The sequence below is a fragment of the Canis lupus genome, chromosome 6 (genome assembly GCF_003254725.2).
Source record: "Canis lupus dingo isolate Sandy chromosome 6, ASM325472v2, whole genome shotgun sequence".
Classification (NCBI taxonomy): Eukaryota; Metazoa; Chordata; class Mammalia; order Carnivora; family Canidae; genus Canis; species Canis lupus.
In genome coordinates, this window is record NC_064248.1 from 35,969,555 (window position 1) to 35,996,397 (window position 26,843).

The 26,843-nt window shown below is 43.7% G+C and overlaps 1 protein-coding gene across 13 annotated transcripts in view; it reads right to left on the reverse strand.

Annotated features, from left to right (window-relative positions):
- RBFOX1 (RNA binding fox-1 homolog 1) overlaps window positions 1–26,843 on the reverse strand; it is a 2,033,116-nt gene that overhangs the window by 1,843,132 nt on the left and 163,141 nt on the right. For 11 of the 13 annotated variants that reach the window (XM_049111427.1, XM_025416573.3, XM_025416572.3 and 8 more), the window contains exon 2: window positions 1,651–1,689. The exons of the other annotated variants lie outside the window; for them this stretch is intronic. In XM_049111427.1, the coding sequence (XP_048967384.1) occupies window positions 1,651–1,689 (39 nt within the window). The remainder of the gene's footprint in view (window positions 1–1,650; window positions 1,690–26,843) is intronic. 13 annotated transcript variants of the gene reach the window in all.

The following is a 26,843-nucleotide window of genomic DNA, read 5'->3' on the forward strand; positions in this document are numbered from 1 at the left end:
CAATTTCCTCCTGTTAAAAGAGGGAGACAGTTTGGCAGTTCTTCAAAAAGTTCAACACAGAATTACTCTATGACCCTGCAATTCTATTCCTACGTATCTACCCAAAATAATTAAAAGCAAGTGTTTATATACTTGTACATGCATGTTCCCAGCAACACTAACCACAATGGCCAAAACACCCCAACAACAGATGAGTGGATAAACGAACATGGCATATCCATACAACAGAACGTTACTCAGCCACATTCTGAATAAAGGAATAAAGTACTGACACGTGCTACAATGTGGATGAATCTTGTAAACATTATGCTTAGTGAGAGAAACCGATCACTAAAGGCCACATACCGTAGGATTCCATTCATGTAAAATGTCCAGAATAAGCAAATCCAGAGAGAGAGAAAGCAAATCAGTGGTCGTCAGGGGCTGGGGGGGTGGGGACAGGGAGTGGCTGCTAATGGGGTTACCTGTGGGTGCCGAAAATGCTGAGAGAGAAGTTGACAACACCTTGAATGTACTAAATGCCACTAAATTGTTCATGATAAAACAGTTACTTTTACATTATATGTATTTTGCCTCAGTACATTACTTTTAATTATTCAAATTCTTCTACCCAAAACTGGCAGCCAACAGCAGGAGCCTGGGAAGGGGTCTCCAATGGGCAGTAATACCAGCAGGAGAAGGAAACGGGGATCACAGAGCATGCTGTAATCACTACTCACAGGAGAGAGACCATCGGTGCAGCCTCCTTCACCACCTACACCAACTCCAGGCCACCCATGGGCCAGCCATACATCTCTCCAATCCCATCACACAGGAAATTTACATGGGTAATAAAAAGCCGCTATCTTGATACTCATCTTAGGAAGAAAAAAATTCTTACATTTGTATTAATTTTCCTTCCCGGGTTTTAATTGAAGAGAGGATACAGTGTCATGAGGGAAATAAAACCTTACTTCATCTATCCAAGGGCCATGTGGCTTCATTAGAAGTTACATTAGCTCCTCATTAAGCAACAATAATAATGTGGAGTCAGAATCAATGAAAAAAATGCATTGCCCCAAGGTATAGATCTGTTTGGTTCAATTATAGTCTTACATGGCCAAGCTCCGGTGGCTCCGATGCTAATAAAAATGTGTGATGCCAGAAGATGTGGCTTCCTTCCTCTGCCTTCAAAGCTGAATGATGACAGAGGCAAGGGCATGGCTTCCACCCTCACAACCACTGTCATCACTTCTAATAAGAAGCTGTCTAATCACTTGCCCACCCACACCCTGGCAAAACTGATTTCTAGAGTTCATACATCAATGGTGCCAAGTACGTTCCATGTCACTAGCTTCCCTGATCCATCTGTAGAGACTGCTCTGGGTGAGGGTTGAATGGCTCTGTGGTTGATGATAGATGTCTGCCTCAGGCATAGGACTGGAGAGCTGTGCCCCATGGCACATATGTGCCACTTATGCCCAGGGGCCCCTCCAGCTGGGAAAGGAGCTTAAGAAAACTATCACCCTGGCGATGCCCACCCCACTCCTTAGCCACACCCCTACATGGCTGGGCTGGGTTTGCACAGTCATAGAGTACAGGAGACTTGACCTCCTTCATTTTCAAACAGACTTAACAAAACTCCTACGTCAGAACAAAATAGGTACTTACCTGACTCTCGACCAGGTCATACGGCAGGGACAGTAAATCCTGCATTAAAAAAATACAAAGACAAGGAACACTGAGTTTCACATTGCAACGATTGCTCTTCCTATGTTTTTCTCTTAGACCAAAAAACTACAGTCTTTGGGAAGAGACATTTATCAATCCAAAAATGTTCGTTGAGTGCCTAATGCATGCCAGGGACTGTTGCAAGCTCTGCATTTATAATAGTAAACAACATGGCAAGTTCCTGCCATGGAGTGGGAGAGAGAAGATGGAGAATATAGCAAATGAGGAAGGTAATAAATAACTAACAGGTGAAAATAATTATCAGACAGTGGTAAGTCCAAAGATGATAAAATGGGCTATAGGGTAGGGAATGAGGAGTGCTACTGTAGACTGGGAGTTGAGGTGGCAGGTATGGAGAGCTGAATGGCAAGAAGAAGCCAGATATATCCGGGGCAGGTATTTTCAATGCACGGCCAGCAAGTACAAAGGCCCTGGGGCAGGCACAAATGAATGAGAGCCAGCCAACAGGAAGGCTGAAGCGGCTGGGAGTAGTTGCACATCAGCAACGCAGGCAGGGACCAGATCACATCTGGCCCTGAAGGCCAACACACAAATCTGAGTGTTTTTCTAAGTTAGGAAGCCACAGAAGTATCTTTTCACAGTACAAAAAAAATGCCACTCCCTACTCGGCTCAGTAGCCCCAAGTAGCCCCAGTGGAGAGGACTGATCTATGCACATGCTCCTCTCTTCCTCGTAAATGCTGTGCCAGCTCCCAGCACAGGAAGGGCCCTGGCAGAGTTGGAAGGGAAAAGGTAAGTTGCAGAGACACTCTGAAATGCAAATTTCAGGGTCAGCCTGTCCTGTGCCCAGGATTATCACCCTCTAGGTTGAGATGATTTGCCACCCAAGGGGGAGAGAAGGTACTACAAGCTCCCCTTTTCCCTGCCTCAAGCTCAAATCAAGCCTTTCATCATATACCCGTGGACTCTACCAGCACCTTGGAATCCAAAACAGATAAACAAGAAAATGCCTTTCCCAGACTCTACCCAACCAAGGATAACCCCCTGGGCACAGTCTGGTCTCAAGCAGGGTCAGGGCCTAATGAGCTGTATGGAGGAGTTGAACCAAAAAGTACCCAAAAGGGCAAAGGAATTAGATACGGCTCTGCTTCTCGAGGTCTCAGGCCCAGCTGACCTCCCCACCTAGATATAGAAACATCCAACCCTTACCTCCCACCCCTTAACACCCCTTGCTGAGTTTCAGGTTCCTCATCCTACCTCACAGGGTGGTCATGGGGATTAAATGAGACACCACCTGCCCAGTTCAGACAGCACTCAGTAAAGGCCTAAGTGTTAAGAGCTGTTATCAACACGTTTGTTATCATTATTGGTCAAGCCCATGACCAAGTGATTGACAATGAACATGTACTAGAACCAGTCATCATAGTCCATTTACATATAGAAAAATGCTCAGGGGGATGACTGAGCTAGAGCCACAATTCAGAAATAGGTAATCTGTAGAGTGGATGCTGGATGAATGCCTGAAGGATGAGCTGCTTCTCCTACTCCTACCCAAAGGGTGATCCACTTGGGCATGCCTGTGGCTTTTCTCTCCTGTTTGCAAGGAGTAAATAGGAGGGCTTGTCCTGTCTGCCTGTGCCTCTCACATCAGTTTCAGGAACGTCATGCTGCCCCACTCACGTGGGTCTTTGGCCTCAAGTTTACCAGGGAGGTATACACGGAGAGTGTAAGGTAGAGCCTGGGGTCTATGTACACAGAGCAGACGAGTGTAGACCTTTTCCCCGGGGCCTACAGCCTTTCCTCTACCAATCCCCCTCCTCCCCTTACCTTCAAACCAGCTCCTTCCTGGTCCCAGAAATGTATTCAAAGCTCACCCTTCTTTTCCTTGACCCCTGTTTTACAAACAAAGCTCTGTTCTCTTTGCTTCTTCCCATTCAACCTCCAGGACTGTGCTCAACATGGGAGATGCTGTAAGGAGCACAAGGAGACACGGTCCCCAACGGCACCATGGTCTGACGGAGAAGTAGCGGGTCACAAAATACAAGTGAGGCTACGGCCCTCAAGAAGAGTGTGTGAGGCTCCGTCCTGCCCTCTCATTTGCTCCTCGGTGCCTGGAACCCCCATCCACCTCCTCAGCCTTATTGGACAACCATAGCTCCTTCTACCTTCTCAGCTTGGCAGGAGCCCTCTGCAGTTACTCTCCACAACCTTCGCAAAATACCGTCTTTTCCTCTTTCTGACTTTTCCCCAGAGTGCTTCCTCATTGGGCTCTGTCTCCTGTGCCTGTTCCAGGAACACCCGTATCCTCTGCATGCTTCTTCTTCAGCTTCCCTTGGGACCACTTATTATCTATCCCCTTAGAACCTCAGCTCTCCTGGGCTCCAGACCCCACAAACTGACTGTCCTCTCCTCTCTCCAAGTACCACTGACATTTCAACTCCACAGGACCCAGCCAAGCTCTCCTCTTGCCACCAGCTGCACCTCCTTCATCTTAGGGCTCTCCCAGCCCACGGAGCCTGCAGCCTGGGTGCCTGCCCTGGCTTATCCCCACATTGAATCCCAGCTGATCCACTGCAGCTGTGTCGCTTGCACTGCACTCTTGTCCCCGGTCTGGTTACTGCATAATAATTGCATAATAATAGACTCTTCAAAGGCTTCTGGACACGTCTCTGTGCTGCTGAAAACAATTTGGCTGAAAACAAGGAGACCGGCAGGACAATTTGGTCAAAATGAATATTCTGTGGCCGTTGTTTTCGGGGTGTTGGTTATCTTGGTGTGCCATGAAGTGGTTTTAAAGACTTTTTATGCATCCTTAACCACTTGGATCCATTTATGCCCCATATTAAACAGTTTCATTTTATTTTGTTTAAGAAATCAAAGACCCGTATTGCCAAGTTCAAGTGTAACTAATGGCAGACACAGGGCAATGAAAAGAAAGAGTCTCCTATAAAAAATTCGTTTATAGCATTCATCTGGATGAGCTTCATGTAACAGTCCCTTGAAAAGCAATGTATGTGCTTTATGTCAATGTGCCACCCTGTGAAAATTCATTTTGCAGGATGTGTGATCCTGGAAAAGTAGGGTGTCAATTGAATTTATATAAATCAAAATCAATACTATTTTCCCCACCACTTTTCTGAATGATAAATGAAGAAGTCCCTATCACTCTCCAAAGTCATCTCTGAAAAGACATAGATGCAATTTTGACATGTATTCTTCCTACACGTGTACAAATATATCCGCCCATATATGCATATATACATACAAACATACTTTTATTTTAAAAATGGATCAGAACTATAGATATTGACCTACGCACTTGCTTTTGCTTTTTATAATCTTACCAAGAGGGTATCTTTTTCAGATAGTTCATGTAGAGTTAGCTTTCTCAATTTCAGCACTGTTGAAAATTTGGATGGGATAATTCTTTGTGTAGGGGGTGCCAAAGGTTCCCCGAGGGATCTATGAGCTATGGAAAGAACCCCTGATGTGGAACCATCTCTTCTTTTCAACAGCTGCATATAATTTCATACTATGGGTGTACCATAATTTAACTATCCTCATATTCACTGACATTCAAAATCTATTTTAAATTCATCAGAGAACCTGATGGTTAAAATTTTTTTTCAATGTATAAAGAGTCATTTTACTCTATCCTTCTCATAAAATTTGAATTACTGTGTATCTGGTTTGTTTAAAACAGACAGGTCCTCTGTGTGCATTAGGCAGCTCTATAGGTTTCTTTTTATGTTTGTTCATATGACGTGGGCATTGACAGAACTCCACCTATGTCAGAGAAAGAGGTGATTTTTAGTGCCGTGACAGCATAGGGAGGTGGCGCTCTCATGAACCATTGGTGGGGGCAGCAGTTGGTACCACCTGTCTGGCAGGCAATCAGGCAAAACAGATCAAAAGCCGTCACCCTGTCTAACAATCTATTTCTTGTTCAGTAAAATTAAGTGGATAGCTCCGGTCTGTCCCTTCCCTTCTCTTTAGGCTGGATGAACTCACTGAAACTAGATGGCTCTCAAAGATAAATGCCTGGTCCTTCTCAGAAAGACAATTAATGAGCTCAGAGACTGCTTAAACCAAGATGAAATGTGAGATTAACAGACGCAGGGCCATCTATCTACCCTGCCAACAGGCTATCTCTTCCTCTCCGGGCTGTTTCATTAGATGCCGCCAAGGAAACCCACCAACACCGTGGCTATCGGGGCTATTTTTGAGATAATTGCAAGGCTTGGGCTTGGATCCACTTAAATCAGAAATATGGGACAGAGAAGGATTAAGGCGAGCCCTACCCTTTTCTACTCTGCCAAAAATGTCCCAACGGGCTTTAAAGGGAAGAAAAAACCGCATGAAACTTTCATCAGAGCCTGGTTGGTTTGCTGCAGGAGCTGTGGGCCTGAAGTTCCAATTCTGAACAGTGCCCAGTACAATAATTAGGCACCTCTCCTCCCTGCAGTCCTGCTGGTCTCCTCACCCACCCCTTCTGCTCTCTGTGTCTGGGAACCTGAGTTGCCTTAGGGGAAGGGAAGAGAGGAAAAGAAGGAAAGAGAGAAGAGGGGCAGACAACAGTTCAAGACAGGATCCTATGCCATAACTGTAGTCAGGAAGTACCAAACCAGTGTACTCTACGGAAGCTCAGATGTTACCACCTATGAGCCACTCTTAAAAACCGAATCCAATCTCCATTCACATGATCTTGCAAGCAGGTAGATCACGACAGGGTTAAGTCTCCTCTAGGTCGGCTTTCCCTCTCCCCCCTCCAGTCTGCAATCTCCTGGAAAGCACACAAGAATGTAAAACTGCAAGAGCCCCTCAGAAACGACCCAGCTTGCCTGCTGCTTTTACATCCCTCTCCCCAGTGAAGAAAAGATCAGAAACAGTATTTCTGCAGACCCTCCTTTCCTCGTCATCGACTTCATGAGCAGAATTTCAACCTTGACGTTTAATGTGTCCCCTCACTCCCACCCTGACAACAAACACAATAACCCTGGGAGATCAAGCAATGATCATAATAGCTGCTAAGTGAAGTCCAAGCAGGTGACGCACTTTGCTCCTGCAATGGGATTAGAACTTGGATTAATTTTTGTGCTTTTCCGCTGTGCCCTTCCTTATATAAGACTTTTCATCAGTCAGAGGCCTCCTCCTCGCCTTAGGGAGGATTACGATTTACTTTAGTGGGAGTGAAAGAAAAAGACAGTGTTCAGTCTTTTTGATTTCCAAAGGAATCTGCCAAACCGATGCCTATACAACAGTCTAGTCATTGGAGGGAGATCATGACACCCAGGATGAGAAGTCCAGGTGTTTGTGTCCCATCACCAAGTGAAAGGAACCTTCTACTAATGCAGCTGCCCAAAGACTGGATGGTCCAGGACTTCCATTCACACCCTGAACCCTGTAGAGCTCTAAAAACTTCTCCATGTGCTCCTCTTATTCAGTGGTGAAAAAGAAGATGCACAAGCCCTTTAGATGGAACAGCGGTGAACTCCACCCCATTATCCTTGCATTGAAACATTAAATCCCCACAAAAAGACCCCAGAAAAGGTGATGGTGGTGGTGGTGGTGGTGATGATGATGATGAGGAGGAGGAGGAGGAGGAGGATGGCTTCACATATCACAAAAACAAAGAAGTAATGTTCTCAGGGGCTCTGTACTCGAGCTGGGATTCAAACCTGCTTTGTCTGAGATTCTAATTCCAAGACCTCTCATGGCCACTGATTCTATCATATAAATGGAAGACCATACTTGGCATTGTGCAGAAGGACATACTCACTTGCCCTCAGGTGGCTTCCAAGTAACTTCGGAAGACAAAACTCTAATAGTTATGCAGAAATGGTATATTATAACAGAGAGGCAAGGAATACAGCACTCCAGATGAGGAAAGGAAGCATTTCAGCTGCGTCTCCCAGAAAACAGATGCTGAGGTGGAGTCAGGTACATGGAAGATTTACTAGGGAGTGACACTTGAGTAGGGGATTAAATAGTATTCTCCCAAAATGTTATGTTCAATTTCTCCTAATCCCCCAAAACTTGTGCATATAACCTTATTTGGGGAAAAGGTCACTGCAGATATAATCAAGGTAAGATAAGGTCATACTGGATTTGGGTGGGCCCTAAAATCAAAGACAGTGTCCTTATAAGAGAAAAGTAAAGGAAGATTTGAGACATGAGACACAGGGGGGGGAAAGCCATATGAAGACAGAGGCAGAGGCTAAAGGGACATGGCCACAAGCCAAGGAATGCCAGGGGCCACCAGAAACTGGGAGAGGCAAGGAAGGATTCTCTTCTACAGCCTTGGAAGGGAGAGCACAGCCCTGCCGACATCCTGAACTTCTGTCTCCAGCACTGAGAGGGGATAAATTTCTGTTGTTTTAAGGCACCCAGTTTGTGATCATTTTTCACAGCAGCAGCAGCACACTGATAGAGCTGTGAAAAGAGAAGGGAGCCAGCAAGATTGGGCAGGGGAGCCGCCAGACATGCCTGCAGATCTAACAGTGTCTGGCAGCTCACAGGGGACTCAAGAGCCCAGGCTGCCCATTACAGGAGTCCCGTGTCACACAGAAATGGCCAGGCCCTAGTACAGAGTCTTGCAGTCATTGGCTGGGACCAACCTGAGAAGAGCAGGGCAGCCCAAGCACTGAGGCAAAACTGAGGTCTCAACAGCCAGAGACTGTCATCTGCCCACACCATTCACGGTAGGGCCACAATTCCTTTCTCAAAAGGGCCATTCTGTGTCTACCATAGCATGGACATGGAGATAACAGGATCAAAGTTCCACCCCACTTTAAAATCCCCCAGGGTGCAACAGGGGTCAGAAGAATCACTACCTGTCTCAACACGTGGCTCCGTCATTCCATCATTCATTCACTCCACCATGGTTTTCTTTGGGCCTGCTGTGTCCCTGCACTGTCCTGGATGAACTGGTAATCTTGGGTGATTCTGGAGCAGCTCCTGACCCCTGGCACCTGCATTCTAGTTAGCGGGACAGAGCAAGCTGAAAGGTGCTAAAGATGAGGCTGGAGGGTCAAGCAGGCAGAGTATCAAAGGGGCCTTGGAATCCACAGTAATCAGGAGACTGGAGTTTCCTAAATACAAGGGGAAATCATTGGATAGGATAGCAGGAAGGGATGGAGTCAGTCTTCTTCTTAGATGGAGTATGGTTAGGACAGAGCAAGAATATAAATAGCTTATCATGTTAGGAGGTTCCTGCGGTTCCTGCAAAAGGTCATGTAAGTGTGAATGGTAGCAGTGGAGATGGAGAAAGAGATCAAGTCAAGGAATATTGTGGAAATACAATCAAGGGGACATGCTGGTGTGTCACAAGGGGTATTTGTGTTGTGGGTCAAGGGGCCAGGAAAATATCATTATCCTTGATTTCCTGACTTGCATTTCTGGTGGAGTTCTGCTCATTATTGGTCTGAGGAAGATCAGGGGTTGGGATGGAGAGGGTACTGGTAGAGATTATGAAAGTAAGTAATAGACATGTGGACATGTGATATTTGATATGTTCATGAAACATTCATTTAGAGTGGCCAAGAAAATGTCTATGTGGGATTCAGATGAGAAGTTGGAACCCAAGTACAAATTTGGGGATCTGAGAGACCTTACCAGTTGGTCTGACAAAGTGCTAAGGTTTCTTTTTCTACATCAGAATCTACTGCATGGAGATGTGATAAAGCGTTGAAAACCATCTGAACAGGTAAGCTGTATTTGCCATGCAGGTGCAATGGAGAGTAGCTGATCAGAGACGCAGATAAGGCCCTTTACACAGAAGACAAGGAAAATACCTGAAGACCTACAGTCGTATCTGGCCTAGACTCAATACATACATGTGGCCTCTGAGCCTTGAGGCACAACAGTCATAGAACATTACTGCCTACCATGCAGAGAACCAGTCATCAGTAAAAGATGTTGACCAGGAATCTAAGCAAATCATCAAGAGGTGAAGACATAGCGCCATGCCCCTCCTAGCTCTTCAGAGACACAAAATATGGGATACGCTACAGGGGCTAAGAGTAGTTCAGAGTATGGAAACATCTTGGTGGAAGGGAAGAGCCTGGGATATTAAAAACCAGTAGGGAGATGCCTGGTGGCTCAGTGGTTGAGCATCTGCCTTCAGCTCAGAGCATGATCCCGGGGTCCTGGGATCGAGTCCCGCATCAGACTTCCTGAAAAGCCTGCCTTTCTGTCTCTGTGTATCTCTCATGAATAAATAAATAAAATATTAAAAAAAATAAAGTAAAAGCCAGGAGGTCCTGGTCTCCATCCCCATACCATGAGATCTATTAGCATAGTGCTTGTATCTGTATTGTTTCCTCTATTTCCAGACCTGGTCACTCCTGGTACCCATTGGAGCTCAATAAAAGCCAGTAACATGAGTGGATGAGTGGCTGGATAGGTCTAAATTCTACCATGCTCCTTTGTTTTTAGGAATAAAGAGAGCCACATTTAAAATTCCTGAAAACCCAAGTGTCTATTTTGATTCATGGCAACTTGAAAGCACCTCCTTCAAGAAACAGTAGAGGATCATAGTTAAAACTGTGAGTCACACTGCCTGTGATAGCCCCACCAAAGCCATGAGGCCTTGCATGTGTCTCCTAACCTCTTTGAAACTCAGTTTTCACCTGTGTGAGGTATAATGTTAATTGTACCTGTTTCACTTGTCTCTAATGAGAACTAAATGAGTTAACAGATAATTTATGTGCATTGCTTAGGACAATGTATGACAAATAAAAGTACATGATAAATCATACATTCCCACTCCTCCTCTTTCCTCTTCCTACCATCAGACATCAATTCTCACTGTGTTGTGCTGTTCTGCTCTCCTGGCCACACCACCCATCTGCAGGCCCCCATGGCCACTCACCTGTTCCCTTATTCCTGTGGGCTCTCATAAATCATCAGGGACGTGAAAGACAACTACACACAGTTAGCACATGCTGGGCTGCTTATGCTAAAGCCTTCATAATACAACTCCAAGGAAGAGTGTCTAGTACTTAATTTTTAAAATGTAATATATATTTAATGCAACATTAATATTTAACTCAGTTAATGCAATATTTAATTTGATATCTAATGCAAATAAAAATAGTAAACAGATTTATTAATGATTTACACAAGTGCTTGCCTATTCTGTTTTTAAAGCATTTTTCTGCCTAGAAGACAATCTTCTATCCCCCAGAAAGCATATACGGGAGGGTTTTAGAGCTGGTTCTTTTAAGTGGGTCAGAGTTGTCATCTTGTGAGTGGGCTTGACCAAGCAGCAGCAGCCACCACTGCTATGGATTTTACTTGGTCATGTAATTAATGAGGACATATTATGTGCTGGGCACTGGGTTAAGATTTGATGGGAAGAGAGAAGGAGCCCTATTCTCACAGAGCTCACAATCCAGTGAAAAGATGAAATTCTGTGACAACTAAATTAAGTGCTAAAAAGGGAATCCTATAGTAGTCACACTGAGCACTAGCAGGGAAACTAATCCAGAATTAGTTTGGGGGGATAAGGGAGTGATCATGGAAAACTTCTTAAAGGGAGCAATACCTGAACTGAGATAACTTGGGGATGGAGAGAAAAAGTGTTCCAGGTGAGGGAAAGGTGACACAAGGCTGCTAGGACTGAATGTGTGCCTCTCAAATTCATATAGGGAAGCCCTCTCTAATTCCAGAGTGATGATTTGAGGAGGTGGGACCTTTGAGAGATGGTTAGGTGATAAAAGTAGAGCTCTTGTGAATGGGATTAGTGCTCTTAAAATAAGAGATGAGAGAGATGATTTATCTCTTCACCATGTGAGGGCACAGCAAGAAGGTCAACATGTTGAAGAGAGCTTTCACCAGGCAGCAGGTCAGCTGTGCCTTGATCTTGGGCCTTCAGAACTGTGAGAAGTAAATGTCTGTTGTTTAAGCTGCCCAGCCTATGATGCTCTGTGAGAGAAGTCCAAGCTGACTAAAATGAAATCCTGGAGACAGGGTTATGCCAGAGATCAGAGAAGTTCACAACTGCTGGAGAACAGAACAGGAAGCAGGGGTGAGGGGGGGCTTTGCGGGACCCAAGAAGAGATCTAGATATTATTCCAAAGATAATAAGATTTAGCCACTGTAATAACATGACCAGGGCTGCACTTTAGAAGGAATACTCCAGCTGGAAGAGTTCCACAGATAGTGTCCAGTAAACTAATCAAGAGAGGTGCCAATGGGAACAAAGAAAGAAAATGGGCAGATCCAAGAAAAATTCAGGTCACTGAAGGACAAGTCTTGATGACCATGGGTGACAGGTGATAAAGAGGAAGAAAGCAAAGACAATATGTAGGTTTTTAACAATTGGGTGGGTGCAGTAAATAAACAATGTTAGTCACCAATGTCATTGTTATCACAACTATCATCATTACTGATGATGTCTTGGTGCCATCTTTCAGAAACTACATATAATAAATCTGCTTCTACTTCTACAGCACCTTTCAATTCTGTTTCAAATAATAAACGTAACCCATGAAAAGTGCAAAGTGTGACAATAATGTGGGTCTCACTTTGGTTTTATCCTACATGAGGCAAACAAAACAATGTTGAAATAACCTAAATGCCCAACAACAGGGGATTAAGTATAGCACAGACATACAATTGAATATTATGCAACCTTCATAAATCATGCTCCAATGACATGGAGAAATGGGCTGTAATATAAACTTTTTAAAATTTCAGTGTACATAGAATAATCTCATTTTAATATATAAGGAATAAAATGTGCCACAATATTAACATTAGCTTTAATTTTTTATTTAAATTCAGTTTTTATTATGTTTTTTCATATTTTCTAATTTTTTTCATAATGTATATTACTATGGTATTCATAACATAAAAGGAAACAAAAACTCAATTTCAATTTATTCAATATAATATCTAATAAAAACACTGGGAGCCTTGGATCAATGCTATGAATTGTCCTTCCTAACTTGAGGGAAATAGTCAAAGGCTAATTATGTTCCAAGACCAACAGCTTTTCTTTCAATGAATTTATTTCTCAAGACCATGGCTCTCTTGCCAAGCAAACTTCACCCAATCTCTCTCTTCTTGACCATTATCATGGCCACGTTGCCATCTTTCCATCATCCCATTAGGAGAATAAATGAAGACAATGCAAGTTAAGACCAAAGGACTAAGTAGTTGAAAATTGGATATGCGGAGAATAAAGGAAATAATAGGTCTTCCTCTGTGGGAGCAGAATATCCAGTTGAATAAAACATTACAGAAATCTAAGGAAGAGAAAAGAAATATTGAAACTTATCTAGTCATCTTGGAGAATGATGAAAGAGTCCTAAATTTTTTCCAAGGCCTGCTTTTGTAGAGGTTTTAAAAACCTGATCCTAAGTTATCTGACACTCCTCCCATCAAGAGGTATTCTTTCCCCTTGAATGTGGGTGGGTTTGTGATTTCCTTCAACACTGTATGGCATAAGTGATGCTATGTGACTTCTGAAGCCAGATCATAGAAGGCCATACGGCCTCTGCCTGAGTGTCTTGAGTAGTTTGCTCTCTATGCACTTCCTCTTGACACAGTTCCTTTCAAAATCCAGGTATTATGTGGTGAGAAGACAATCCACACAGGTAAGTCCCATGGAGGCACTTGATCCTCAAATCCTAGGCAAGCCCAGCCTTTGGGTCATCCAACCTAGGCACCAAACATATAAGTGAAGATGTCTCCAGTTAGTAATGCCAGCCTCAGGCTGAATCAGTCATCCTATCTAAGTGTCCCTATCTGAGGCCCCACACAATATAGGGGAGAGACAAGCTATGCTCTGTCCAAATTCCCAACCCACAGAATCTACAAACACAGTAAAATCATTGTTTTCTTGTGTTGTTAAGTTTGGGGTAATTTGTCATATAGCACAGATAAGTGAAACAAAAACTGGTTCCTAAGAGTGGGATGCTATTGAATCAAAACTAAAACATGTGCCATTCATCTGGGAACTGTGTGAAAGGCCTCAAGGAAGCAGTTGGTGAGGGTAAGAAGGAAAACAATATTAGAAGCTGAGGAAAAAGAGGTTCCTGGATGTGTAGAAGAAACTTGACAACACTGCAGTAATGTAGAAAGTAGAGAACATACTGGATAAACTCTGTGTGGCATCTAAGATTTCCAGAGTGTTGAAAGTGCCACCTGGCTTCTTCTAGTCACCTAAAATAAAATTGGGCAAGAAAAAGAGCTCAACTAAAGAATCAATGATAACACACTGGGGTAAATTTCAGAAGTAAATATAAAGGGCCCAGGACAATCTTTCCAGCCAACTAAGGCTACTCAAAGTAAGAAAGGGCACAGATCAATTCCATGTTATCAGAACACTATGTTGGTTTCAGAGTAAAGATGAAGCCAGTAGTGTGGCTGAAAGTATATTTGTTAAAATCTAAGATTCCTAGACCACTTTAGTCAAATGAAATCCCTTTGAGGCTCCTAAGGAGTCAACTTGAGGACAACAGGTTTTCCAAGGATATTAAGAATACTATCCCACAGAAGACTAACAGCCCAAGTATAGAAGGGCTTATCTCCTAGAGATTTATGGGTGTGGCTTGGGTCTAATGAAATAATGAATTGACACATAAGAAATTCATAAAGTTCTTAAAGTAATTATACCAGCTTGGAGTAAAAGGAACCAAGACAGTAATGATTAAAAGAGTCCTCTGGATCCCCAAACTTCTATGGACAGAAAGCAAGTAGAGAAATCTACTCTCCTACAGATATAGTCTATTTCTTTGCAGGGGGGATGTGGGGGGCGGAGGCAGGTGATGACTCAAAGGTCAGTACCAAGATCTCAGAGTTGGAGCCAAAAGCCACAAAATTCATTATCTGGGATCTGTTTTGGACCCTAATCAAGAAATGGGCAACATATGCCAAACTGGATTTCAGAATTACTATGGGCCACTGACTGCTATGGTTCCCCACACTGCTATGGTCTTGGAAGAGTCAAATGTATTTTGCAGGTAGGGGAAAAAAGGCAAACAATTTATAGCTAGATTGCACACTGTACTGGTTTTAGAACCACTGCCCAAATCCTTTGACATTCTTCCTACTGGGATACAGGAAGCCATCTCTCCTGGATTTCCAGCCTACTGGCCCACCATGCAGACTTTAGACTTGCCAGCTTCCATAGAGGGTGAGCCAATTCCTTAAAATAAATATACATGCACATCCTATTGCTTGTGGGTAGTCCAAGTCCAAAAGCCCTGTGCTCCAGAATTCCCTCTTGCTCAGTCAATTGTCCTATTCAGGTCTTCAACTGATTGCTCTCCATAATGTGGAGTTGAAAACATCCAGTCTACTTTACTCAAAGTCCACGGATTTAAAATGGCATTTCTATACATTAACAATGAGACTGAAGAAAGAGAAATTAAGGAGTCAATCCCATTTACAATTGCACCCAAAAGCATAAGATACCTAGGAACAAACCTAACCAAAGATGTAAAGGATCTATACCCTCAAAACTATAGAACACTTCTGAAAGAAATTGAGGAAGACACAAAGAGATGGAAAAATATTCCATGCTCATGGATTGGAAGAATTAATATTGTGAAAATGTCAATGTTACCCAGGGCAATATACACGTTTAATGCAGTCCCTATCAAAATACCATGGACTTTCTTCAGAGAGTTAGAACAAATTATTTTAAGATTTGTGTGGAATCAGAAAAGACCCCAAATAGGGGAATTTTAAAAAAGAAAACCATATCTGGGGGCATCACAATGCCAGATTTCAGGTTGTACTACAAAGCTGTGGTCATCAAGACAGTGTGGTACTGGCACAAAAACAGACACATAGATCAATGGAACAGAATAGAGAACCCAGAAGTGGACCCTGAACTTTATGGTCAACTAATATTCGATAAAGGAGGAAAGACTATCCACTGGAAGAAAGACAGTCTCTTCAATAAATGGTGCTGGGAAAATTGGACATCCACATGCAGAAGGTCTAGTTTCATTAGACCACTCTCTTTAACCATACACAAAGATAAACTCAAAATGGATGAAAGATCTAAATGTGAGACAAGAGTCCATCAAAATCCTAGAGGAGAACACAGGCCACACCCTTTTAGAACTCAGCCACAGTAACTTCTTGCAAGATACATCCACGAAGGCAAAAGAAACAAAAGCAATAATGAACTATTGGGACTTCATCAAGATTAGAAGCTTTTGCACACAAAGGATACAGTCAACAAAACTAAAAGACAACCTACAGAATGGGAGAAGATATTTGCAAACGACAGTATCAGATAAAGGGCTAGTTTCCAAGATCTATAAAGAACTTATTAAACTCAACACCAAAGAAACAAACAATCCAATCATGAAATGGGCAAAAGACATGAAGAGAAATCTCACAGAGGAAGACATAGACATGGCCAACATGCACATGAGAAAATGCTCGGCATCACTTGCCATCAGGGAAATACACATCCAAACCACAATGAGATCCCACCTCACACCAGTGAGAATGGGGAAAATTAACAAGGCAGGAAACCACAAATGTTGGAGAGGATGCGGAGAAAAGGGAACCCTCTTACACTGTTGGTGGGAATGTGAACTGATGCAGCCACTCTGGAAAACTGTGTGGAGGTTCCTCAAAGAGTTAAAAATAGACCTGCCCTACGACCCAGCAATTGCACTGCTGGGGATTTACCCCAAAGATTCAGATGCAATGAAAAGCCGGGACACCTGCACCCCGATGTTTCTAGCAGCAATGTCCACAATAGCCAAACTGTGGAAGGAGCCTCGGTGTCCATCGAAAGATGAATGGATAAAGAAGATGTGGTTTATGTATACAATGGAATATTACTCAGCCATTAGAAATGACAAATACCCACCATTTGCTTCAACGTGGATGGAACTGGAGGGTATTATGCTGAGTGAAGTAAGTCAATCGGAGAAGGACAAACATTGTATGTTCTCATTCATTTGGGGGAATATAAATAATAGTGAAAGGGAATATAAGGGAAGGGAGAAGAAATGTGTGGGAAATATCAGAAAGGGAGACAGAACATAAAGACTCCTAACTCTGGGAAACGAACTAGGGGTGGTGGAAGGGGAGGAGGGTGGGGGGTGGGGGTGAATGGGTGACGGGCACTGAGGGGTGCACTTGATGGGATGAGCACTGGGTGTTATTCTGTATGTTGGCAAATTGAACACCAATAAAAAATAAATTTATTATTTAAAAAAATAAATGAATAAAAGTGAATCTCATCCAAAAAAAAAACTCTCACTGGAATACTCAGAATAATGTTTGACCACATATCCAGGCATCATGCCCCAGCCAGGTTGATACATGAAATTAATGAGCACAACAATGCAAACTTCTGACCCACAGATTCTCTGAATTTAGTAAAATGACTGTTGTTTTATATTTCTAAGTTTAGAGTAGATTGTTATACAACAATACCCCTTGATAAAGACTCCTCCAAAGATATGAATGATTTTGTCCAGGCATCTCCATATCTGAAATGCTGTAAGTGCTTGTCCACTCAGTGAAAACACTGCACTTCACCCTGAGTCAGCAAGGACAAGAAATAAAATCCAAACTTCAAACCAAAGCCAAACTCCTCACACAGGCGAGTATGATTTGGTTTCAGCCCACCTCTCCAGCCTCTCCCTCTACTTCATTCACCCCTGCTGGAACACATCAAACTCTATCCATGCTCTTTGGCTAGAATGCTCTCCCCGCCCCCCACCTTCTTTTTACTTGGGAACTAAGCTTAAACATAGTCGGCTTCCCTGACCACTACTCTATCTAAGGACCCCTCCCCCCCCCCCCCCCCGCCAATAAGCAAAGGATTAGAAAACTCTTCCTCTTCCTGCATGAGAACTTAACCTTCAGTTAAATTCCTAGCAATGTATCCCTGGTTAACTAATTAGTTGGGATGTAAACTGTATTACTAGGCAACGTTATCTATGGTATATAAGTGACCTCTCACTGGTACTTTGCATCTAGTCTAGAAAAAAACTATAAATGGGCTGGCTCTAAGTGCCTGATGGGATGCCATATTTTGAATGTCATTACTCTGAAATAAGATAAGAGCTCTGCCTGTGGCATTGTGATGAGTTATTGGCCCCTGTGACACAGGCAACTTCTCAGCCAGGGAAGACTCACACCTGCTCAATGTGGAGTCCTCTCCTTGCGTAGTGCTAGCTGAGGAGGAGGAATGCCTGGTGCTGCTCTAGGGGCCAACTCAACTTCCCATTCTCCATCCTTCTAGAACTTATGATGCTAAGAGTAAACTATGATACTCTAAATCTGAATATTTACCTGAATCTAGAAGACTCTTACTTAGTGCACTTTCCTATCCTATTATTCCCTCATACCACCCTGTTTTTTCTTCATGGCACCTTTCACATTTAGTTTATTAATTACCTGTTTATTATCAGACTGTCCCCTAGACTGTAAACTTGAAGAGATCAAAGACCATGAAGACCATGCCTGTTTTGTTCCCCATTTTAAGTTCAACACTTATTCTAGTGAGCTTATTCCTACACGGTAGGAGCTTGATGACTACTGGATGGATGCATGGATCGACAAATAAGATGAGAGGAGGAAGTTGCTAGAAAGTTATAAGAGACAAAGTAGCAAGTAAACAGAATCCAAATTGCAGAAGATCTTATTTGAAGTACACATGAGCAGTGAATCACCTCCAAGGACCTTGGAGAGATGCTGAAGGGTTTCAAGTGAAAAAGTATACAGTTTGTTTCAGAAAAATCACCCTAACAGTGGATGGAGGAGGGAGGGGGTACAGGTGACATTAAAAGCAGAGAAACAATTAGTCCATCTAACAGGACTAACAGTCCTGGCGAAAGACAGGATCAAGAGGATAAAATAGTCCCAAGAGATGGTTAAGAAGCAAAACCTGTAGCACTCAGTGACCAATTTAGATGTGGGAAGCAGAAAAAAAAAATGGAGGAAACTTGAGTGACCATGGAATGGACACTTGAGAGACTAGGCCCATGGGAGTGATGTTAACCTGGAAAAGAACCCACAGGGGTGAGAGGTGAGGGGTGGGAGAGATGGTGAGTTTGTCCTTGGACCTCCCAAGAGGAATGTCAACCAGACAGCTAGAGCCTGGACATAGGAAAGATGGTGTCAGCACATATGGGGTAGTTAGAAGCTGTGGGTACCTTGAGCCCATCCAGAAAATACATAGTGAAATTTTAAAGGGCTGGAGATAAAACTCAGGTGATCTGATGCAGAAAGCAAGCTGAATCGAGTAGCTGAAACAGATCCTACATGGAGTAGAGGCACAATCAGAGAGGATGCATGTCTTTGAGACCTCTACCATGGAGCTGATTTCTTGCTTAAATAAAAGTCATTTCTATTTTTTTTTAAAAGTCATTTCTATTTGAATCTAATATCTCCAAAGTAGAGTTCTTTCCCATCCCTGAATCCTGTGAAGTCCTACACACAGTAGGTACTTAACAGCCTATGCATATCTGAACCATCCCAGGATAGGGGCAAAATCACTAATTAGTTTTAATCCAGACTAATTGGTTTTTTAAACTCTCATATAAATCTGACTTTTAATAGGTTCTGAGAATCGATGTTTCATTATTTTTTGCCGCAGTGGAGTTTATCCCTGTTGATGGGTCATTACAAATCATCGCTCTCTGAGAGGTCCCCTTTCTCTCATTTCCTGATCTTTCAGCAGGATATCTTTGTTCTTGAGAGTGAAGGAAAAAATTAAATGGGTCTTGGAAATTAACAACCAGGACCAACCAGACCAAAGGAAGAGGCGCTTTGGTTCTCTCAAGGAGCCTACTCCAGGCACAATCCATATTGCTCAAGAGGAATAAACGGAAGGCTTTATTTGTGGCATCAGACTAGTATTTTCAGCATTTGTCTGTCATTCATTGAGTGTCCACTACATACCAGGCACTGACCAAGCAGTTTATGTGTGGACTCACTTCATCATCACAGTGATGTTAAGTATAGACTATAATCAGCCCCATTTTTCAGAAGAGGACACTGAGACTTAGAGAAGCTAAGGAGCTTGCCCAGTTCGTGGGACTATTACACTGCACAGACCTGCCTGGAAATCTGCACACACTCCTCCCAAAACAGGCTGCCAGGCACATCTGCTGTGTATGGGTCACTGGGTCCCTAAAGGAGCCTGACTAGAAGTCAGAGGGATCCCAGAGCATCCTCTGCCCAAAGCCCCAAGTGTCACCATGGAGTAATTATAGTGGCAAAGCTTCCTCCTGACTCTGACCTTCAGGCAAAATCCCTTCTTTTTTCCTTGGCACTGAGATTCTTTGTAGAGCCATCTGTGTACAACTAAGCAAAACAGTATACATCCCCAAGAACAAAGAAAGAAATGTGGCTCAGATTCTCAGAGCGGCATCAGTGTCTTTTGGTGCCAAAGTGCACCCTCGCCCAAACACAGTCCCTTGGTTTTACCACAGCAGGGTTTGAATATGAAGGAACCATCAGAAGGAAGGCTCTGAACCAACTCAGATTCTCTTGGAGCTCTATGTGCCAAGAAGAAATCAATAAGTAGGAAGCCTGCAGGTACCCATCACCCATATCACTTAAACCCTTTGCAGATCTGTTGGTGCCACCAGGATCCAGGGCATGGGGTTGGCCCTCATGGACCCACTTCTATTTTCCCTCATGGGTGAGAGTGTTAGGAAAAAGACAGCATAGACTTTGTAATGGCCATAGGCTGGGAATCCAACAGGAGTGTGTTTGCACCCTGCCTGTGAGACCTTGGGCATACTATCCCTCCTACTCACCTCACCTTTCTCATCTACACAACAAAAATAATTATAGCTCCTGTCTCCTCAGAAATGTGGAACTAGTACACGGAGGGCACTTATTTATCCCAGGGCCCAGCACACAGGGAGAGCTTGGCAAATGTCAGCTGCTATTGTCGTTATCCTTACACAGCCGGTGGTAGCGCTGCGTCTCTGTTGGAAGGGGAGATCCACAAAGCCTAGGGGTGGCACACAGACTTCAGTATTTCCAGTTTGGTATTACACTGTGTGAAGAGCATGGCACAGACTGGAGATCAAATCCTCACCATGTCCCTTTGGGGCTGGGCAAGTTATTTAAGCCTCTCTGAGCCTCATGGAGGTCAGGATCTAGTGAGAGACAGAAAGGTACTGACGTAATCCCACAAACATAAGCAGAAACTGAGATTTGTGCTAAAGAAAAGCAGCATGATTTGGAGAGAGTACAGTAATGAACTGCAGTGAAACACAGGGAGGAAGGGCAGCAGTGGGGAAGGAAGCTTTCCTGAGGAGGCAAAGATGAGTAGGAGTCTGTTAGGTAGTGGCACGTGCAAAGGCGCCATGGTTACAGCAGCCAAGGGGTCTGTAGCATAGAGAGGAAGGCAGCAGGCAGACCCTGCTGACCTTAGAAATAAAGGTCCAAAGGGCAGACACTTCTATCTGCTCCACTCCCTTGAAAGATCCCAGATGCCTAGAACAATGCTAATCACATCAGTGGTACTCGAAAAATATTTACTTATAAAACATGAGTTCATATAATTCATTATTAGCAAGTCAGTCACTTAGGGGTGGATGTACCATGTGCTGAGCCCTCGTCCCTGGTGGGCAATGCCAGAGGGAGAGTCCAGGGCTCTAGGTTTTCGATAGTCATGAAAGGCTGCTGCCCTCAGACACCTATATGGTCCATTTCCACATCATCTTCACCACGGCCTCCTGCCTAATCCAGAGAGACACAAAAAACACAGGTGTGCCATGGCAGGGCTGAAAAGTGAAAGGATTTCTTTGTGTGGTAATTTTCAAGGAAATTCTATGCTTAACAGCCCACATAGGAAAGATGCTTATTTCCCAACTGTTCATTATATTTCAATGAACAGCCCAATTTGTGATAAAATGTCCCAAACATACCTAATTCAGGTTCTCTGCCATCAGAACACACGTGGCATTTCTCTTCTCTCTTTGACCCAGTTAGGAGAACAGGGTTCTGGGATGGTTTAAAGCAGAAGGCTTTGAGACCCTAAACGGGAAGCCAAGGGAGATGGAAAAATGATGGCTGCATCTAATTTTTATCATCCCTCCGAGTTGAAGAAATGGAGGCCTCCTTCACAGAATTTCAGGAAAACAGGCTGCCCCCCACCCTGCAACTCAAACACTCTTAACTTAGGAACCTGATGTCAAGAGCATATCTAGCCCAATGTCTAGGAACTAACCTCCATTACACTTTCACTTCCCCTGGTTGCCATGTTGCCCCACATGATGTCACCACCAGCCTCAACTAATTGGATCAAGGCTAATCCCGGACTCAGAGGGTCCCATGGCTGATTGGCCACCAACCGATCACCAATCAGACTCACTGTGCCCAGGATGAGTGGGAAGAGGCCAGAGTGGTATGCACCCGAACAGAAAAGTCATGCAGCAAAAGGTGCAGCAGCTACTCTGCCGTGTACCCCCCACCCTCCAATTCCATGCCATCAACAGAAGAAACTAAGCAGTAAGCAAAGTCAGATGGCCACTGGCTACAGAGAATAAGGGGAGGATGACACTGATGTAATGAGAGAAGCTGATGAAAGACCACAAAATCCAGGGAGAAAAGGGCACAGAGAGGGTCAGTAACACAGCTTGTAAGTGACCAAGCCAGCTTTTGAACCCAAGCCTAACTCTGAGCTATTTGTTCTTCCAACTGCACACACTGCTCTCTGCAGGAGGGTGGCAGGATAAGCTTCCTTGGGGATGATTGTTCAGGAGGAGGAGGAGGAGGGATTTTTCAGGATGAAATGAGAAGTTCCTGAAAACAGAGACCAGCCAAGAGGTTCATGCTGCATCATCTTCTTTGTTGCTGATGCCTTGTTTTGTTTGGGGTTTGCCTTTATGGAGTGCTTACATGTGCCTAAAATTTGCAAAAGCTTCATTCAACTCTCCACAAGAGGTCTATGCAGGAGTTGTTATTAATGTTACAGATGATAAAACTACTTCCTTGTGGGACCAGACGGTGAGCCCAGGTCTGTGTGTCGCCAAAGACCACATGACTGTCTGATGAAAGACTTTTCGACCATGCCAATCCCAGCAGTGGGCCAGAGCAGTATCTTTCTTGGCCAAGGAGATGAAGAACAGAGACCTAAAGAACATTCATTTTAGGAGATAAAGTGCCAGCTCACCCAGAAGACCACGTTGGGGGAAAACCAGCAACACCCAATAGACTAAAGAGGTGAAACCTTTCACAATTTTTCAAGAATAATGAGGATAATACTGTGGGGGGGAGGAGGCGAGGGGGGAGAAGGTTTCTAGTGAGCACTTCTGAGCCCAAGCATTTCCTAGCTTTTTCCTGCCACCCTCCCCCTTTCATCCATATCCCTTTTCAGGTTTTCTGAGTGTTTCAAGGCCACTACACCCTCTCTGATGTTTTGCCAACAGAAACCAGCAATCAGATCATCATCCCTTTACCAGACAAATGTCTCCACTCAGTTGTCAGTTACTCAACTTCTATTGTCCTCTTGATGCAATTCATCAGTTAGAATTGTTACTTCCGTGGCAAAATCTGTCTTCATTCCCCATTAATGTCTTAGAAGGGCGAGGTACAATCCTGGCATCTCCAAGTGGGTCTTGCCCAGAGTAAGAATTCACTTTCAAAACCCTTTATATCCAGCAGCAAAAATCAATGTGATTGTTAAAGGGTCTTTTACTTGTTAGGGCAATAAAGATTCTTCAAGCTAAATGTTCTTTTTACTCCTCACATTCCCACTCAAAGCATACCTGCTTTCTCTTAAGGAAAAGAAAAAAAAAAGAAAAAGAAAAACTGACCTAGAGGAAGGAGGTTTTACTTTGCAGATGACAGAACTTCCCTTGTTTATTTATTTATTTTTTTAACTTCCCTTGTTTAAAAGCAATTTAGCATATAGTACTGGTCAGAGTGTTCCTCATTAAATAGTCCAGAAAAAAATTTAATGGAAATAGTGCAAACCAGCGGAGTTAAACGAAGACGTGTCACCCTATAAATGCTAACACTGAATAACAGTTTGATGAGTTCAAGACAGCCCCACTAGGGTGACTGAGAGGATACTGCAGAAATTGAACGATGGATACAGCGCAGAACATGGATATTATTTCTCAACTTGTGACTATCTCCATGTCAGGAAATCCAGAACTCAAGGAAATGGAGATTCCCTGCTGTGGTAAGGATTCGAGACAGCTGAATTAAACTCTTGTCCTGAATTCTTTCACTGATCCAACAAGTACTGGCTGCCTACCAGTTATTAGACACTATGATGATCCTAGGGACAGCCATAAATAAGAGACAAGATTCTCACCTGCAGGAGCTTACAGTCAGTGAAGATACATAGGGCAAGGGATATTATGAGCATGTGTAACATGGACACTTGGCACCAGGGGAGGAGAAGTCAGAGGGATGGGGCCCTTCCTTCCATAAAAATACCATGTCCTATTGGTTCTCACTCTTAAATATCTCTCAGATGAGTCCCCTTCATGATACCTCCCATGCTGTCAATCTAGTCTGAACAACCATGTCAATCTATTTGTACTGTTATAACAGCTTCCTAAAGACCTTCCTGGAATCCACCCTGGTTCTCTCCCACATCCTCACCATGTAGCTGCCAGAGTAATCCAGAAGGGGTTGCAAGTCTGACCACCCACTCCCCTAATAAAGCCCACTAGAAGAAAAAGAAGAGGAGGAGAAGGACAGGGTGTTATTCTCCCCAGAGCTAGCTATCCCTGTGTTGCTGGCAACCTTCCTAGTCTGTGATCTTAGGCAAGCATCTCCAACTTCACTTTTCCTCAGCCACAAAGGAGGGCTAATCAAAAGTGCCAATATTCAGTCCTTTATGACCTAAAAGAATGGCAGTTCCATATGGTTCGACTGATACCGCCATCATGGGGCAGTTGTGAGAAGAGAAGGTTAGCACAGCACCCGGCACACAGGAAAGCTCTATGAACAGTAGGGTCTTTCTACCTCCTGATTCCTCCTACTGCTTAGTCCTTCTTGGTTTGCAAAAACTCCCTCTGGCCATTTTGTGCAACCAGGCTGCTAGCTGCATGGGCATTTGGCCATGAAACCCTGAAACATCTGGGTTGGGGTGGGAGGGGGAGGAAGGCAGGTACTCTCCTTCTCCTGTGTTATGGCCCATCAGTGGAGCTATCTTTATTTCTGGCCAGTTCCGCAGAGCTGATGTCTGCCTAGCACAGAGGAAAATTGTTTCTGCCACATTCTCCAATAAGAATGATTTTCTTCATGCTCCGTTTGTCTACAACTGTCTTTCCGATCATTCTCGCTGTTAGCACATGGTCTACACACTTGAAATTCAGCCAGAGGAACTGGGTAAAATTTATGATCCGCTGACTACTGAAGCTCTGAGCTATCAGATTTGAATATAAATGTTGGAATGAGGTCATCAGAAGCAACAGGTAGCAAGACAGCCAATCTGCAGATTTGCCATGCCAGAAATCCATACTTTAATCTGCTACCAATTAAAAACATTGATCAGACAACCGATGTTAATTAATAGAACACAGAAAATTTTCCAGCCTTTTATTTTGAGATTATAATTTTTGATGGAGTTTCAAATGCCTCAGTGTTACTATTAACGTCAGCATTTTGCCAATAACACTCTACTCAAACAGAACAATTCATTAGTGTTAAAACCGATTTACTGGAATGGGCTGAAAATCACTTTGGTTTTCTCTATTAATGTATTACAAGATGAAATATTTCATGAGTCGCTGGTTGACATGCTTGACACTTCCTCTCACACTGCTTAGCTCACTCAAGGTAGAAAATCGCCAGTCGGCAAATGAGATGCTAGGGACAAGCAAAAAGAAAAAAAATATTCTATCCCCTTAAAAACGTTTTAGTGTCCTTCAAAATAGAGACCATCCCCATCTATATTTTCTAATGACCTTATCTCTTATGAGATAATCCTCAAGATAAATGAAATCATCAAAGCAAAATGCTTGAGATGGTGCCTGACTGAGAGTTAGCATGAAATAAATGCTAGCCATTACCTGGGGAGGCATGAAGACTAGAGCAGTGGAGATCACAGACTGCAAGTCACATGATGAAGTCATACCCATCTCTGTTAGATCTTAGTTTGGAGGACCTGAGGCTTAGAGCAAACCTAAGAAATAGTTTGCTTACCACCCCCACCCTGCCGCCAAGTCTAAAATGGACATCATTATAGTAGTTTCCTAAGGCTGCTCTGACAAGTTGTCACAGACTTGGTGGCTTACAACAAGAGAAATTTACTTTTGCACAGTTGTGGAGGACAGAGGTTCAACATAAAGGCCTACAGGCTCTATGAGAGGATCCTCCCTATTGCCTCCTCCAGCACCTGGTGGCTTGTAGCTATATATTCCAGTCTCTGTGTCACCTCCTCTTCTTCTAAGCATACCAGTTATGGGATTCAGGGCGACCCTAAATCTAGATGGATTTCACCTCAAAATCCTTAACTAATGTTGTCCACAAAGACCTTTTTTCCAAATAAGGTCACATTCCATGGTTCCAGAGACACATGAATTGGAGTTAGGGGAAGGACTAGTTAACCCTCCACAGGGTGGTCATGACAGCAGTAGCTGCTTTGTAGGATGGTTATGGGAATTAAAATGAGAAAATTGCACATAAGGTGCTTGGCCAGGAACTGGCACATAGTAGGACTTGGTAAAAGGAGCTGGAAATAGATACGAGTATTCTAATTTATAGTTCCCCAAACCACTTGGTTTTTAAGCATTTCACATTCTCCTGGAACCGCAGCTGTCCCCCCTCCCCTTTGTTACCTGGTTTATCTCTTCCTACCGCCCTGCCCAGTTTGGGTCATTATCACATCAACCAATATTTGGTTGACTCATCTCATTTGAGCCCCATGCAACTCTCCCCAGATCCACCAGAGGGGGCTTTGCTACATGCAGATAAGATCCCCGACTCCCGCAGGTCTTCTGGGGAGCATCCGTCCTTCCTTGGCTTCCCAGAGCTCTCTTGGCCTCATGGTCTTGCTCTGCCTCCACCTCAAGCCCTCCTTCCAGTCATGTTGAATGGCTTGCAGTTCCTTTAACACGCAGTGTCCCTCTGCAATGTTATACTTGCTGGACAGAACACCCTTTCACACTCTTCTTCTGAATGTATCCCCACTAAGTCATGCTCTACTTTCTAGTCTCAAGTAAGGCATCCCCCACTTCCCCCAGGAAACCTTCCTGGTTTGAG